Source organism: Artemia sp. Qi Xiang Cuo, chromosome 17 (genome assembly GCF_049724085.1).
Source record: "Artemia sp. Qi Xiang Cuo chromosome 17, ASM4972408v1, whole genome shotgun sequence".
In the NCBI taxonomy this organism is placed as follows: Eukaryota; Metazoa; Arthropoda; class Branchiopoda; order Anostraca; family Artemiidae; genus Artemia; species Artemia sp. Qi Xiang Cuo.
In genome coordinates this window covers 42,543,555-42,561,230 of record NC_142810.1, presented here as the reverse complement: position 1 = coordinate 42,561,230, position 17,676 = coordinate 42,543,555, and the positions used below count along the sequence as shown (strand labels likewise).

Here is a 17,676-nt window from a genome sequence, read left to right as displayed (position 1 = left end):
TCTCTCGTATGTTATGCAGACGATATTCTGAATTTTAGCCGCACTATCCAGCGCATTAGCGAGATTTTCGCAACGCTACAATCTGATTATGCAAAATCAGGTCTTCAGTTCAATTCTGAAAAGTCTGAAGTTGCATTCTTCAACTGGAAGCAAGCGCCGCCTTGGGATATTCCTCTCAGAAATAGTAGGATTAAGCCAGTAGATCATATCACCTACCTCGGTCTTCCTGTTGGTTCGTCAATAATACACATGCGACAACTATTAATTGCTCAAATTGAACGTAGAATTGGGTTATCATATGCTTTTTTTTGGTAACGAATAAGTTACGCTTCAACCGCCGTCTTCTTTCAAAACTTTTTAACTCTGTCGCTCTACCACATTGTCTGTACATATCACCGTTTTGGAAAATGCTCGCAAAATCGAACAAGTCAAACATTTGTCCAGTCTTGTTCCGATTCGCAAAATATCTTTTACGTTTCCCCCCTTGGACCCGCAACTCTTATATAGTTACAAAATTCAGCATTGCTGACCCCATTGTAGCTGTGGAAAGCAAATTCGGGCTTGTAATTCCTGTTTGACAAAGTTGAACCATCCTTGGTCGTCGGTTCTGGCACAGTAGTTAAGTTGTACTTGTTGTGTTTTTTTTTAAGTGTTTGTTTTCGCGCTTAGTGTAACTGTTGCAATTTTTAAATGATTAATGATTTAGTCTCTTTTCGTACGAGTCCAATTTAAGTGACTCTGGTTATTCTCAATCTTGGTGTCAATTTTTCTCTGATAATATATTGCGTATAGTACTAATAATTTAACTGTTTGTTAATTATCCATTCTTTTAAACATATTGTTTTAAGTAAAGAAGTAAAGTCTCCGTGATTGAATAATTTCCTTGTTTCTGACATTTATGTATATCGGAGTAAATTAATCATTTATTGAGAGTGATCTTAATTCAAGACCAGCGGACGAAAGTGTCGTTTAATTGTTTTACTGTTTCTTTTCATATATAGACTAGTTGATATAATTATCTACTGTATATTTTTAATTCAATGATAATTATTTGGGTTAATTTTTTTTTCACCAATTTCGGCTTGGTGCAACGATGCTCATATTGCTTATGTTTGTTCAGTACTTGGGAGTTTAAAAACAAATACATGTCACGTACTTCCAGTGCAGTGCATACTTGAGTTTTTCTTTCTCGTATTTGTAATTTGTTCTAAGAGTTGATTAGATCTTAGCTCCAGCGTTCGTCCCTAAGTTTATTATCACTGCTAAGTTTGTTGCCGGGTTGTTGCCTTCCTTCTCAAAAATTACCGGGATGGTGATTCTCCGAGGATTGCAATTTTTTTTCGAAGTCTTCTGCCGTATTTTGGTGAGTTCTTTTTCTGTACATTTCAGGCGTTATAAGCTCCTCAGGGACTTCTAATTTCCTATTGACATTTTCCAGCCAAGTTTCACTCCAATCATTTTTCCAAGGTCTACGAAATCTAGACTTTTTTCGGATTTTAGCTATGTCACAATTCTGTTAGAAACACTGCGAAGATCCTCAGGGACTGCTGGTTTTTTTTATTGATATGTTCCAGCCCAGTTTCACTCCAGTTATTTTTCCAAGGTCTGTAATCTAGACTTTCTTCGTATTTCAGCTGTGTCAAAATTATCTTTGAAACTCTGCGAAGCTCCTCGTGGACTGCTGGTTTTTTTTATTGACATGTTCCATCCCAGTTTCGCTCCAATTATTTTTCCAAGGTCTTTGCAACCTGGACTTTCTTTGTATTTCAGCTATGTCACATTTAGTTTTAAAACACTTTGGGATATTGATCTTGCCAGGAGCTGCCCATCTACCATGTTGTTGCTTTCCTTCTTAAAAAATTACCAGAATGATGATTTTCCCTGGATTGGCAACAAAAAATTTCGAAGTTTTCTGCCATATTTTTGTCATTCCCTTTTCTTTCAGGCGTTATAAGCTGGGCAGGGACTGCTGATTTTGTATTGACATTTTCCAGCACAGTTTCACTCCAATCATTTTTCAAAGGTCTATGAAATCTAGACTTTCTTCGTATTTCAGCTATTTCACAATTCTTTTAGAAACATTGTGAAGTTCCTCGGGGACGGCTGGTTTTTTATTGACATGTTCCAGCCCAGTTTCACTCCAATCTTTTTTCCAAGGTATATGAAATCTAGACTTTCTACGTATTTTAGCTATGTCACAGTTATCTTTGAAGCACTGCTGGATATTGATATTACAAGGAGTTGCCCATCTACCAGGTTGTTGCTTTCCTTTTTTATATTTACCGAGATGAGGATTTTCTCAGGATTGGCGTCTTTTTTTCCGAAGTATTCTGCCGTATTTTGGTTATTCCTTTTTCTCTACATTTTAGGCATTATAAGCTCCTCAGGGACTGCTAATTTCTTATTGACATTTTCCAGCCAAGTTTCACTCCAATCATTTTTCCAAGGTCTACGAAATCTAGACTTTTTTCTTATTTCAGCTATGTCACAATTCTCTTAGAAACACTGCGAAGCTCCTCAGGGATTGCGGGTTTTTTTATTGACATGTTCCAGCCCAGTTTTGTCCAATTATTTTTCCAAAGTCTATAAAATCTGGACCTTCTTCGTATTTCAGCTATGTCACAAAGCTCTTAGAAACACTGCGAAGCTCCTTAGAGACTGTTGGTTTTTTATTGACATATTCCAGCCCAGTTTCACTTCAATAATATTTCCAAGGTCTATGAAATCTAGACTTCTTCGTATTTCAGCTATGTCACAACTATATTTGAAACACTGCGAAGCTCCTCAGGGACTGCTGATTTTTTACTGACTTGTTTCAGCCCAGTTTCACTCCAATTATTTTTCCAAGGTTTATTAAACCTAGACTTTCTTCGTGTTTTAACTATGTCACAATTATTTTTGAAACACTGTGAGATATAATCTTTCCAGGATTTGCCCGTCTACCAGATTGTTGCGTTCCTTCTTAATTATTGCCCGGATGATTATTGTCCCAGTATTGGCAATTTTTTTCGAAGTCTTCTGCCCTATTTTGGTCAATCCTTTTTCTGCACATTTTAGGTAATATAAGCTCCTCAGGGACTGTTGTTTTTTTGTGTTTTTTTTTACATTTTCCAGCCAAGTTTAACTCCAATCATTTTTTCCGGTGTTTATGAAATCTAGACTTTCTTCGTATTTTAGCTATGTCACAATTATTTTTGAAACACTGTGGGATATAATCTTGCCTGGAGTTGATCTTGCCAAGAGTTGCCTATCTACCAGGTTGTTGCCATCCTTCTTTATAATTGTCGAAATGATGATTTTCCCAGGATTGACAAAACATTTTTTCGAAGTCTTCCCCCGTATTTTAGTCGTTTATTTTTCTGCACATTTCAGGCGTTATAAGCTCCTCAAAGACTGCTATTTTTATTGACATTTTCCGGTCCAGCTTCTCTCCAATCATTTTTCCAAGGTCTATGATATCTAGACTTTCTTTGTATTTCTGCGGTCAGAATCATGTTTGAAACACTGTCGGAAAATGATCACGCTAGATGTTGTCCGTCTACCAGGTTGTTGCCTTCCTTTTTAAAAATTGCGGGGATGATTATTTTCCCAAAATTGGCTATTTTTTGGAAGTCTTCCGCCATATTTTGGTCATTCCTTTTTCTGCATATTTCGGGTATTATAAGCTCCTCGGGGATTGCTGATTTTGTATTGACATTTTCCAGCCCAGTTTCACTCCAATCATTTTCCCAAAGTCTATGGAATCTAGACTTTCTTCGTATTTTAGCTACGTCACAATTATTTTTGAAATGCCGTTGGATATTGATCTTGCTAGGAGTTGCCCGTCTACTAGGTTTTTGACTTTCTTATTAAAGATTGACATAATGATGATTTTCTCGGGATTGCCATTTTTGTCGAAGTCTACTGCCGTATTTTGGTCATTCATTTTTCTGCACATTTCAGACTCTATGAGCTTCTTAGGGACTGCTGATTTTTTTCGACATCTTTCAGCCCAGTTTCACTCCAATCACTTTTCCAAGGTCTATAAAATCTAGACTGTCTTTATAATTCAACCATTTCACAATTTTAATTACACCGTATACGAAGGTGGCTGCCCCTCCTCAGCCCTCCACTCTTAACGCCCACGTTGAAATCCTAAGAGTTTGACTTTTCTTAATTTGGACTGCTCTTGAGGCTATAGTTTGACTTTTTATCCAAAGTCTTTAAGAACGACTGCTCAAGCACGATGGCCATTGAATTTGAATTGATTCAGAAAAAGCATAAGAAAATGTTGAATATCAATAAAAAAGAGCACAAAATTAGGAAAGGAGAACAACTAAAGAAAGAACGTAGAGAAGGGGATATTAGGACGTTTTGGCGTATAGTAAAGAAATCTATACCAGCAGTAGATTCTTGGCCTACATATTTAGAGGAAAGAGAAAAAGAAGTGATTAGGGACCAAGGAGAAACTAGTTTGAGTGTAGATCTGGTATCTGTAGTAAGTGATATAGTAGCTAGGCCAATGAAAGAATGTGATTATGATTTGGTTGCCAGGTAAATTAATTTGGGAGACAATGAAAGAAATGAGAGGCAGGTCTGGTCTAGGTATAGATGGTATACCAGCCGCACTTTAAAAGTGGGGACGGGTGTGGCTGCTGCCTGCTATATAAGGGACATTTTCTGGTATATTAAATAGTACAGAACGGCCTCTGTCTTGGGCTTCGTCTATTCTAGTGTCGTTATTTAAAAAGGGGGATATATTAGACTACTAGTTCCCAGCCAAATTCGGGCCAAGCCCCACCTTGCCCTTTCCAAAATCCTGATGCCCCCTTCCGTAATATTAAAAATTTATTTAAAATTTTATGTGTATTCACCTGAAACTAGCTTATAAGCCATTAACTTGGTATCTTTTCATACGTCATTCTCTGGACATATTTTATGCTAATAAAAAATATTGTCTGAATATAACACCTTTCGTACAATGTTTTACGTCATTGCAGTACTATAATGGAGTCTCGTTGCAACTGAAACCTTGTATAACTGGATCCCATGTAACTGGACCCTCGTGCATCTGACCCCAGGTTTAACTGAGCCCCCTTGCAATTGAACCTTCGTGTAACTGAACCATCATATAACAGAATTCCCCATTACACCTCGACCCTCTTCAACTGAACCCTCATCCAACTCAACCCTTGTTTAACTGAACCCTCGTAAAATTCATTTCCCATTCAATTCAACTGATCCCTAATACAAGTAAATCCTCACTGAACTAAAAATCCGTGCAATTAAACACCACTAAGATCAGCCCTCATTCAAATCAACCTCCATGTAACTCCCCCTCCCCCATCTATTTGTACACCCATTCAACTCAAATTCCGTGCAATTTAACTCTCGTTTGACGCAATCCTCATTCAACTCACTCAACGTTTAACCCAAACCTGTCTGACTAGCCCCCATTCAAATCAAGTGCAGTCAGCTCATCCCACCTCATTTCGACAATACAGCTAGAAAATGTAATTCGGCCTGTTTTGTCGGAGCTGAGAAGAGCCAACTCGAATGAAATGACCTTTATTTATTGGATAGTTCTGTTTTGTTCTTATTATGGGATGTGGTCGTCTCTTACTTGGTTGCAAGCTTCCGCTGCAACCCGGATCCAGTTAGTATAGGCTAGAGTTCGTTCTTTATTATAATACAAAAATCAAATATCTTTGAAAAGACTGCAGTATGAAAAGACATCAAAAATGCAGTTTTTAATTGGAAAAATGTATTCTCTTTTAGAAATAATCTATTTTAGTTACCAAAGATTTTTAACCCAATTAATTTTCTTTAAAATGAGCCATTGAACAACTCTCTAAGATGTTCCAGTGCCAAGCTATTTGTGGAAAAGAAAAAAATATGCCGTTTAGGCAGAATGTTGTAGTAGCCGCCTATTTTCTTGATTTTCAAGCCAATATATTTCCCTTGCTGTTCAAGCCAAATAACAGAAAGTTTACTATACAGGGGTTTCAGACATGACGGTTGTAATGGTGTACATTTTGTTTTGATCTGACTTTTTTTTTCTTTAGGAGTTATGGGTTTTTATATTTCTTAACATTGGACGGGATCGTCTCTTACTAGGTTGCTAGCTACCGCTGCAACCCGGATGAAAAGTGTAGAGTATGCAACCAGTGTAAATTGCAAAGAGGATATGCAGTACAAATTAAAGGCCGTAATTCCTGTCTTGAAGAGATACTGCCTATGGATAACTTGACTGATCCTTTATACAATAATAATTACTATGGACTTGAGTTCGTTCTTTACTATAGTGTTTTACTTTTTGTTTCTGATTGTCGGAATTTTGTAGTAGAATCTACCCCTGCTTCCCCCCCCCCCCTTGCTCTCTTTGTCTCTTTTTCTTCTTTGTTTGTGAGCTAGGGCCAAATTCTCTCTAATGCTTGGAATTTTCGTTTAGAATTACCCCCCTCCTGCCCTCTCTCTCTCTCGCTCCCTTTCTTTCTCTTCTTGTCTGTTTGTGAGCTAGCGTCATATTTAAGGTACGATTCTATCGCATATAGTACACGTAAAACCCTATCTTTCATATTCTTTCAAAAAAATTATAAAGCAAAATAGAGAGTTTTCGTATAAAGAATTATATAACTTTAAAGAGTACACGAAGAATTCAAAACCAAGAACTACTTCCTTTATTGATATCACAATAAATATACACTTGATTGAGAGTTTAACCTTATCCAGTAGCATATAAGAATTATTAGCCACTTCGCAAACCTACTCTCATCAAAAGAGTTACTGATAACTTACCGGCTCTCATCAAACTAACCTCATCTCGTCTACTATCATGAAAGAACACTGAGCCATATGACCCCTAGACTTTTCCTGAGCCTGAGGTCATCACCGTCATCATCATTTTCATTGCTGCTGTCGTCATTTCTGTCATTGGGGATTATTATTGTCGTCCCTTTACTGAAATTCTTATTGTATTACAAACAGGAAAAAGCCTATGGCTTTTTCTTAATTGGAATAGTAAGAGATAACCTAGCTACAACCTATGATTATGACATCATTGATCAATATTTAACATGAAATTATAATCTTATTTTAGTTACTATGGGCTGGAAGTTTGTTCTTTACTGCAGTACGATTATGGCATCACTGATCAATCTTAAACAGAAAATATAATCTTATTTTAGTTACTATTTGCAGGAAGTTTGTACTTTACTGTAATACGATTATGACGTCATTGATCAATCTTTATCATGAAATACTCAGTTTTTCGTAAAAAAATTGATTCTATTTTAAAAATAATTTGTTTTAATTACAAAAAGTTTTTAACCTCATGAATTTCCTTTAAAATGAGCTATTGAACAACTCTCTACGATGTTCCAGTGCTAAGCTATCTGTGGAAGAAAAAAAGAAAAAAACAACGCCGGTTAGGCAGAATGCTGTAGTAGCTGCCACTTTTCTTGATTTTCAAGCCAATATATTTCCCTTGCTGTTCAGGCCAAGGAACAGAAAGTTTCCTATTTAGGGGTTTTGGACAAGGCAGTTCTAATGCTGTACTTTTTGTTTTGATCTGACTCTTTTTTTAGGAGTTATGGGTTTTCATATTTCTTAACATTGGACGTGATCGTCTCTTACTAGGTTGCTAGCTACCGCTGCAACCTGGATAATAAGTATTTTTAAAGCGTAAAATGTAAAAGGGGGCAGCCACCATCATATATGGCATAGTTTCTGTTGATTTTGTGTTTCAATGTCGCTCTTTACTTTAGTTTTTAAAAAACTTGTTTTTTATTTAATTTGTTGTTCAGAGTGCAATTTCTTCGTGGTATTTGTAAATTGAAGGTTTATTGTAATTTTTTCAGTTTACTTTTGTTACATCTTGAGTATCCAATTTGTTCTATTTACAGCTCTTCCATGAACGATACAAATCTTTGGAAATTGTGTTTTACATAATGATGGGATTTCTTCCCTCGCTTCCTTTCATAAACAGGGTAAGTTTTTTTGTTTTTTTTTGGGGGGGGGGGGGGTAATTATCTAATATTATTGTTCAAAAACTCATTTTAAAACCATAATTGCTTTCATGTATGACACTTGGTTAGGGGTTAGGAAAGTGGTCCGAGTATTTTTTTAAATGGGTGGGGAGTTGGAATCAAAGAAAAATGCATACATATGCCACTATCTTTAACTTTTTCCGACGGTCCCTTTTGTCAATCTCTGGGGGGGGGGGTAGAACCCCCTTTCAGGTGCAGATATGAGAAGAAGGATATTTTGTGCATTATCTTTAAGGCTGGTTTAAGATCCTGCGACAGAGTTAAGTTATTCTTGATAACATGCTTCCGAAAATGTTTAGTTGCGATGAATTTTATTTTTGGGTCTGGGCTTTTTAAGTATAGATCGTAATTATAAGTTTTAATATGCTATTAGAAGATAACGAAAATTTGACAGTTGTAAAAGAAAAAAGAAACTAGGTTCGAAACTCGGGAATGATCTTATTCATTAGACAAAATGTATCTACATTTCTCTTAGCTCAAAAGAGACTTAAATCCATTTGAATTTCGATATTTTTTTTTCAGTATGGCATTGGCATCGTATGTAGGCAGAGAGAGACAAAATGTTGTAATATTGATGAAGTCTGCGAGGTCTTTTTTAAGATTAGTTAGAGAAAAACATGACTCGCATGACATAAATATTTTTCTTCTCTCTGTTGTAACAAACCTTAAGAACAAATTTGAAGAGCTTGTTATCTATTGATATAGCAAAGGAAAACTTTTGTTCTTCATTTATTTGTGTAGGCACAGTCAATGAAAGCTCTGTAGCTGAGTGTCAGATCAAGAAAAAGACTTTGTGAAATGGGTGTTGACGATGATACTAAAACTCGATTTACTTGTTTTTATAATTACTTAATACTTGTTTTAAGTGTTTAACTACTAACTCGTTTTTATAATATCTTAATGTCAAAGCCCCCCATTTACTCTTTACTTTTTTATATCACAATGATATCCCCTTGAAATAAATGTTGTAAAAGAAAAAAATTGGTCAGTGAACGCCCTTGTGATCTTCAAATCCATACTTGATGTCCTAATAGCCTTGACATTCATCACAACATTTAAATTGGTAGAATCCGTGATAAGTAACTGGACATTAAAGAAACATGTTATGAAAACAATTCTTACTTTACATTATGCACAATAATCATGGTTAACATATTTTGTATGAAGTTTTTTTTTTTACTTTACCCCCAACCCCCTCCTAATGTGCAAATATATAGCTCAAGTTGTATATTTTCCGATGCATTATGTATTACCCCCCCCCCCCTCCCTCCCGAAAAGTTTGTCCAACTCGTAAAAACCTCACAAAAATTAGTATAAACCAATTTTGATGTGTTTTTTTGTTGTTTTTTTTTGTACCCCCTCCCCCCCCCCCTGAAGGAGAACAAACCTGGATACGGCCCTTAATCCATAGCTATGGTTTGCAGAAATGGTTTGCAAATGAGGAATTTTTTTCTGTTCGGCTAGTGTAATTATAACTGATTATTCATTTTTTCCAGAGCCGGTTGTTGGCTCATTGTTTGGGTTTACGTCATACTAGAGTCATTAGGTCATAACAGTGTAACTCACGCAAATTCTTTTTTTTTCTTTTTCTTTTATGTATATATATATATAATATATATATATATATATATATATATATATATATATATATATATATATATATATATATATATATATATATATATATATATATATATATATATATATATATATATATATATATATATATATATATATATATATATATATATATATATATATATATATATAGCCTCTCAGCTTGAGAAAAAAAAGACGAGTTACTTGGCATCAGTTTCTTATGTAAGCTAAAAGAATAATAAAATAGGCCTAAGAAAATACGTATTAAAATCAATGGAAGTAAAAGACGTTTTTAACACGGAAGTATGGGACGACACTTTTCCATTTTCTCCTTTGTTATGCTTTTACCGACCCTTGTAGATTTTTTTTTTCGTACCTCACAGAGCTGTTCAAGGGGAAGTGTGCAAGCTGCTTGAGGTACCTTGGTGGGGAGGGTACCATGGCTAAGATTTTATAAAAAAAAATGATTGCATTTGTCATTTGGCAGATGATATAACCTTTTTTGTGTGGGCCACCGAGGTTAATTTTTTCTCTGTGTGACCTAACCGCTTGTAACAACCCTGTTGCCATATCTATCCTGTTATTTTTTTCCCTTACTTATTATTTCTGTGTTATTGTTTATTTATCTTTGTGCAGGGCGACATCATTGGGCTGGAAGAGAGTGCACTAGGTGGCTCATTTTACTGTGTTGGCATATTCTTTTTCAAATCAGATGGCAGAATACCATGTGCTCACGCTATCTGGCACATATTTGTTGCTCTTGGCGCTGCCACTCATTACTACGCCGTCTTTTCTTATTTGATTGGGCATAACATTTTTACGGAACGACCAATAGGGTGTATAGTTGACTTACAGGGTCAATAACCCTCACACTTAGCTTTATTATTTGTGTTAGATAAACACGGATATAGACGAAGATCTTTATAATCTGAATTTAGTATAAAGTAGATGCACAATCTGGATATTCCTTTTAATAGGGAGGGTGGGGGTGGAATTTTAAGTGACAACTGGAAAAAAAATAACTTGAATAAATACTCTGAATAATAAAACCAATCATTTCCGGCCCTTGTTTAGCCTGCGTGGTGTATTCATCCATATTTTGACTGTGTCTTGCAGGTGTACTTGATGTGGCAATCATGTGCTTTATCACTCAAGTATTAAAAAGAAATAAGGAGTTTTAACTGTTTTGACTTACGAACGTTTCATAGAAAGAAACTTTATGGAAAATCAATTCGAGATTTTTGGATTGGCTCCTCTAAAGTCTCTTGGGGTTAAATGTCCTTGTTGACAGTGCAGACAGCCTGGACATTTATTGAGGATCGTCTAAAGTTGGATTGAAACTCCAGCAAAGTGCTGTTTAACGTTAAAATATTTATTTTTTTTTGGGGGGGGGGTGGGTCGATTGGATGTATATTGGGAATATAGGGGATTTTCCCTACTTCCCTATCCTCGAGTATGCTTTTATCTTGCCGTCGAATTTTATATCTTACTTAGCTGTATTTTCTGATAAGATCTTTTTCTACCTCATTTTATGTCAAAAATAAGTGGATAAAAATTATTCTATATGGAGCTTTAAGTCACTGGGTTCTTGTATAAATCTCGGTGAGCCAAATTAGAAATTTTGAAGGTTGCCATTTATGTTTTTTGCGTCAGAAACAAGTTAATAAAAATCACTTTCGATTAAGTTTTGTATCGCCATGGATCTTTGTCTAAATCCCCATCAGCCAAATTAGAAATTTGAATGTTGCTATTTATGTCTTTGTGTTAAAAATAAGTGGGTAAAAATCACATTAGGTTAAGTTTTGTATCGCTGTTGAAACCTAGTCTAAATCCCAATAAGCCAAATTACAAACTTTAAATATTGCTATTTACCTTTTTAAATCAAAAATAAGCGGATTTATACCTCTATATTATGATTTATATCGCTGCTGGACCCTTGTCAAACCCAAGCGAGCCAAGTTTTAAATATTGCCATTTAAGTTTTTGGAAGAAACATCTTGAATACCATTAACATTGAACCATAACAAAATTAACTGCCAAATATGACTTGTTTTGTCGACCGTCTTGGGAAGAATTGACGTGGAAAATAGACTTTTTCCGCCTATGGTTATGGAATTCTTTCCATAAATATAGGGCCAACCCCCTACCCTCCCTGGATATGGCCTTGTATGCAATTTTACGTTGTTTGAAAAGAATTTATAATTTGGCTGATTCGATTATGAATCGTATTATTTATTTACGTAGGTTCCAATTCTATCTTGAATTTTTCCTTGTGTCTGTGTCTGCTTCCCGGAATATTTGGTGTCTTAGTTGAAATTATGAAATGCGCCCTGTGCTTAAAATATGGATTTTTTTAAACCATTTTCATGCTGTTATAAGTAGGTAATTCTCTTGCAGTTTTATGGCTTCGAATTCAGATATTATTGGGATACAAATAGCATAAGTGACTGATTTATTTATTTCTCTGGATTTACTCTTGGTCACCGAGGAATTGGTTAAAAAATTTGTCACCTCATCAAGCTAGGCATGTACTCATAGTTTTTTTTTGGGAGGGAGTACGGTGGGGCCTTAAAAAAAGTAAGATCGGCATAATTGCATAAAAATCTTGAAATTTTTAAGCTATATCTTAAATATCCTAAAATTTAGTGGGACGGGGAACAGACCCTCCCCCTCTTTTGTGCCTAGTTCCTCTGTGTACATGTCTCATCCATCTCATACATATGAATGGAACCCGATAAATCTAGGAGAAATAGTGTCGTCACCAACGATTGTTTTTTTGCGTAAAATAAGTCCTTAGGAGAAGACAGTGAAAATACTTGAAATTTTTGGGGATTCCGTGGGATATAGCCAAAATAAAAAAAAAAAGTTAAAGAGGGTGATAAGAACAGTATTTGCCAAATCATTTTTTTCATACAGCATGACAATATGAGAAGTCTGTATAATATACGTAAATCCTGGAACAAAAATTGGACTAAAAATCGTGCTATATTTCTAATAATTTTAAACACGAGTTCTTGCAACGATGGGACTTAGCACTGAATTCTTAGGCTTTTATGTTATTTAAAAACGATTTTGGGTTCTTCTGTTTCTTTAATCAGTAATAGTCCTTTCACTGGAAATAAAGATGTCTATATATAAGTCCCATAAGTCGTATTTTCCTTTTTTCCGAAATCAAATCATTTTTTTAAGTTTTATTGAAGCTCTTTTTTCAATTTCAATTTACTTGTTCATTTCGTTTCTTATTTATTATTATTTATTCATATAGATATTGAATATGTGTTATATAGTGTATGTTTTATATTTAAAAAATCGTGTTCGTTAATTAATGATAGATAATGAATTGTTTAATTATTTGAATGCTGTATTACCGCTATGCAGAGGTGCCATGTATTTTTTTTATTCATTTCTGGATTCATGTCGGGATTAGGGGTTTTGTGTCGTGTTTTTTCGATACGAAAGTATTTTACGCTTTAAATGTATTTTTTGTTCGTCCTTGGGATGAACATCCTGCCTTTTTCTTCAGTTCCCATTGCTGACGTGGTGTATAGTATGTTTAGAACATAAAGAAAATGACTTTGGTCCCTAAACTGCTTTTTTATTTCCTTTTACTTCTTATTCAAGTTATAAAAAAGAAATTTCCATAGCATGAATGTGATATTCTTCTAAGTCTAAGTAAGATATAGTTTAAACTCACAATTTTCCAACGAGTCCTGTGGTAAATGCACACTGCAGAGCATTGCAACCAGCCTTTTTTGGGAGCCTAAAAATGCCAGCCGAAAAAGTTTTTTATCTCTTGTTTTTTACTCCTTTCTAGTTCTTGTCCCAGTGAAAAACAAAGATGTATCCACAGCTTGAATGTAGCGTCCTTCTATGTTGAATAGAAATGTTTTTGGAATCAGAAGTTTTTTCAATATGATACAAAAGGATAAACATCCACCAGAGCCATTGATGGCACATATGGCACTGACAGTTTATTGTCGGCATTACAGTTAGAGGGTCTTTTTTCCAGAGACATATAGCAAGCCTTTCGCCCAACCTTACGGCAGCGGGAGTTCACTTTTGACCCTGTACTGCCAAGCAGAGCATCAATCCACTCTGCTATACTAGGGTTTTCCAATAAGCCCTGTGGTAAAGCCATCCAATTTATAATGGACGGTGCTGCCACAGATCTTCTGTGAGACTTCACCAGTGCCATTAAAAGATGTTCTGATTTGTAGTTAAAAAAATTGGGATTAAACTGAGACTCAGGAGATTATGAAAACGAAAAGAACCAAGAAATAAGATGAACATTTTGTGTTGGCATCTCGTTTTTTTTTTGTGCTGGCACCTGGCACATTTTTTTTCAACAAGAATGCCAAAATTGACATTCCCAGTGAGAATACTAAACAAGTGCATTTTGTGCTGGCAGTACAATTTTTATCTCTTCGCAAAAATATTCTTTTTCGTATTTGCCTCTTGAAAAGCATCAGGCTCTTAATTTGCATAAATTATGAACCAAAAGTCTTGTAATAATACTTTCTTGATAATTTATATTTTTTTTATCGGCTTTGATCTATTTTGTCCAGTTCTACAAAAATATTCATGTGAGCCCAAGATACGTCAGTAATACTTTGAAATGGGATTTGTGTTCGGACATTTGGAAAATTAATGATGAAAACTCGTCTGTCTCGCCCTAGAATTTGTGTTGATGTCAAAACACTGTGTATTTGTTCAAAACGAAAACCTCTTTTCGCTCTCTCCAACAGTTCATCCTTAACCCTTGGATCATGCTAAGTACGTTTCCAGAAAATGTTCGCTTCTATGATATGTACGGAAATTTCTTTAGAGCAACATTTTACTCTGCGTTATTGATGCACCTCCATGTACCTAGAAATATGCCTCCCCGGCCGGCAATGCATAGGCAACGGATGTAAAAAAGAAATAGCAAGGGAATTTCATAAATAATATTCTAAGTATTCATTGTGAATAATTAGTTCATACGAAAAAAAAGGATCATCTCTACTGTCTTATTTTGTTAAATGTGTTTTGCTTTTTTATTTATTATGTCGTTTTTAACTTGTTCTTTGATGTGAAAATGTGTGCAATTTTGACCGCTATGACAAACTACAAAGCAAGTCCAACGATAAATTTAGGAAAATTCTGGACGCACCTTTGTGACCGTGAGATGATTTAATGGAATAAATAAAAAAATTTAGTTCTACGAACTGGTACCGTTCGTTGCATTACAACTTATAATTTTTCTAATAACTACGAATGTGCTGATTAAACAGTAAATATTTAACTTCCGTAACAATCTTCCAAAATCTGTAGCAAATTAGTTATTTCACTTTTGACATTATTACTCATTGTGTTCCGTCTCTTCTTTATTGCTCTCTTACTCTCTTGTTCAATTCGTTTTATAAAGTGCTTAGAATTTTTTCACTAGAGACCCTATGCGAATGATATGCCAGGTTGATGGGCTAGTTTTTTTTTTTCCCTGAATCTTTCGGGAATATCTTTGAGTATTTTTTTTAATTACTCTTATGATTGTGCCAACATTTTTTGTGCTAGGCTTCCACTAGCTGTGTTCCAAATTGAGGCTCCGGTCTCATCGCTGTTTTTCAACCAAATGTTTATTGAAAAATTCTATTCTATTGGTTGTATATAGACTGTCCTAGATTTTGGAATGGTCATGTCAGTTGTATTTTGAATCGTTAGGGTCGTACTTTTAATTAGATTCAGACGTCAATTTACTGTTTTAAACCCACTACTCATGTATGTTCTCTTTCTTTGGAAAAATTAAGAAAAAATTGGGCTTTTGAATTTATTTTTACTGTGTTTTTTTTTTTAAATAAACTTTCAGGTTTTGTTTGTGTAATCATGGGAAAAATTTATACTTCTGTCTTAAACACTTATTGAAACCATTTCTGTTCTTTCCATAGTAAGATGCTAATACGTTGTTGTAGTTATGTTTCTTTTAAACTTTTGTAATAAAAAATAACAAATCTATTAAGCTTGTGGGAAAAATTGTCTTTCCACGAGGATTGCCATTTTAAAAGTCACTCCATTCACCAGTATAATGTTATAATATCAAAACAGCATAAATGAGCATGACTTTGAACTATTTCAGGCATTAAAATATAATCTTAAATTTAACGAAACAAACCTAAATTATTTTATTCTAAGTTCTTAATATGATTTTACCTCCTAATAATTCAGTCCAATAATTTGTTTGAAATACATAGCCTTCGTACAATACATAGTAGCCTACATGATACGATAACAGGCTTAATGAGTTGCTAGTGATCTCGTATGAAATGCTTTAATGAATTCTGAGGAATCACTGAGCAGCATTTTAGATATGCGTTGGAAAACAGCCTTCACTACTTACAGTTTCCCACTATATAGAGACCCAAACCGTTTTTAGTATGCATTTAAGCTTAATGATTCGTCCTTGTTTAAATTGATAAGTCTTATTACTTTTTATTACATGTTAATTCCTTCTTTCACTTTTTCTCACGTCAATAAAATAGAAAAACGTCATAAAAAATACACATACAAAAATTCAATCTTACGACGCTGCTAGAAGCTGAAGAGCAGAAACCACGAGTGTTTAAAATTTATGTAAATATACAAAAGTCTTTTAAGCAATATTTTTCGCAGCTCTGCAGCTAGAAGGGTGATATCGGTATTGTCCGTTGTATTTGGTCGTTGCTTTATTTCTTATAACTTCAAAGCGGCGTCTGATATTTTTCGATGACCTACCAAAAAATCTTGTCGGATCTGCAAATTTAGGTAGCAAATAATACCGAAAATTACCGAAAACCGGTTATTACCGAAGATTTATTACCTGTATAAGTACCAAATAATACCGAAAACCCTTCTAATACCGAACACCCTTGTAATACGTGATCAAGGAAACAACCACCACGTATCTATCAAGAATGATAGCAGCAGTAGTAATAATCCGTCAGTTTAATAACCGGTTTTACATGCTTCTGCTACCTTAAGAAGCATTTACCTGTGGTATGGAAAGAAACACACAGGGGTCTTGGTAAAACACTTGCATTTAGCAGTGTATTATAACTTAACATGTCTTTAATTGAGTTAAAATATCCTCTTTTTTTTGTTGTACATTTAACCTAATTGTATGCAACAACTGGTAAAGGTCGTTTTATGCTAATTCGCAACATTGTAAGCAGTGCCAGTAATTTTTTTTTTCTTGGGAGTGAGAAAGCGCTGTTTAAGAAGAACTGTGTAACCTAAATATCTTTTAACTGTGCCAACTTAAAACGTGATTGGCTAATGCACTTTTAGCAAAATCAAAGAATGTATCATTTTTTGTAATCACTACTTTTTAAAACACCTAAGGGTGCAGAGCAGTGGAACGTAGTTGCCGTGCTTGATTTTGAAAAATACCTCTTTTGCATTTAAAATTTGAATAATTATATCCTCCGGGCAAGTATTTAAGTGTTTTTAAAAAAGCTTTCCAGATCGTAAAAGTTCTTTTAATAATTATTGTCGTTTTTCTTTTATAATTCATTCTTTTTCTTTACATTTCGAAAATGTCTTCAATCTGAATACTCAGGACAATTAAGTACGTTGCTATAATTTGGTTATGAGAAATTCTTTATGCTGGATATTTGCTATAATAGAGTAGAACGTAAAATGTAGGGGACCAACAATTGGATGTCGTATTCCGAAATTATGACTGTTTATATTCCTTCCAATTTGTGTCTTGGTTTAGCATGTTTTTGGGCATGAATTTATTTTCAAATCTATTCTGTATGTTTATGTGTGTAACAAATGTCTGAAAAAAAAATCTGTACGGATCTCTATTTTTATTTACACTTTTACACACGTTAGATATTCCTGCTTTACCTCATTCATAAATAAAGAGCAATTTATCAGCTCTTTTCAAGAATTTGCTTCCCCTCTCCCTCTAAAAGAAAAAGAGCCCTCATTAAAAACTCTTTTAAGTTGGCTGCCGAAATAAAAAGGATGTATTCAAAAAGGTCTACATGTCTGCCCCTCGAAAATCCCCCCCTCGTATTTCCCCTAGATAACTTCG

General features: G+C 34.7%; 1 protein-coding gene across 1 annotated transcript in view; it reads left to right on the top strand.

Moving 5' to 3' along the window:
- Positions 1 to 17,461, top strand: part of LOC148942222 (monocyte to macrophage differentiation factor) — an 86,327-nt gene extending 68,866 nt beyond the window's left edge. Inside the window, exons 5-6 of the mRNA XM_089103540.1 lie at positions 7,884 to 7,967; positions 10,263 to 17,461. Coding sequence (XP_088959666.1) covers positions 7,884 to 7,967; positions 10,263 to 10,490 — 312 coding nt within the window. The 3' untranslated portion in view covers positions 10,491 to 17,461. The remainder of the gene's footprint in view (positions 1 to 7,883; positions 7,968 to 10,262) is intronic.
- Positions 17,462 to 17,676: the final 215 nt, after the last annotated feature.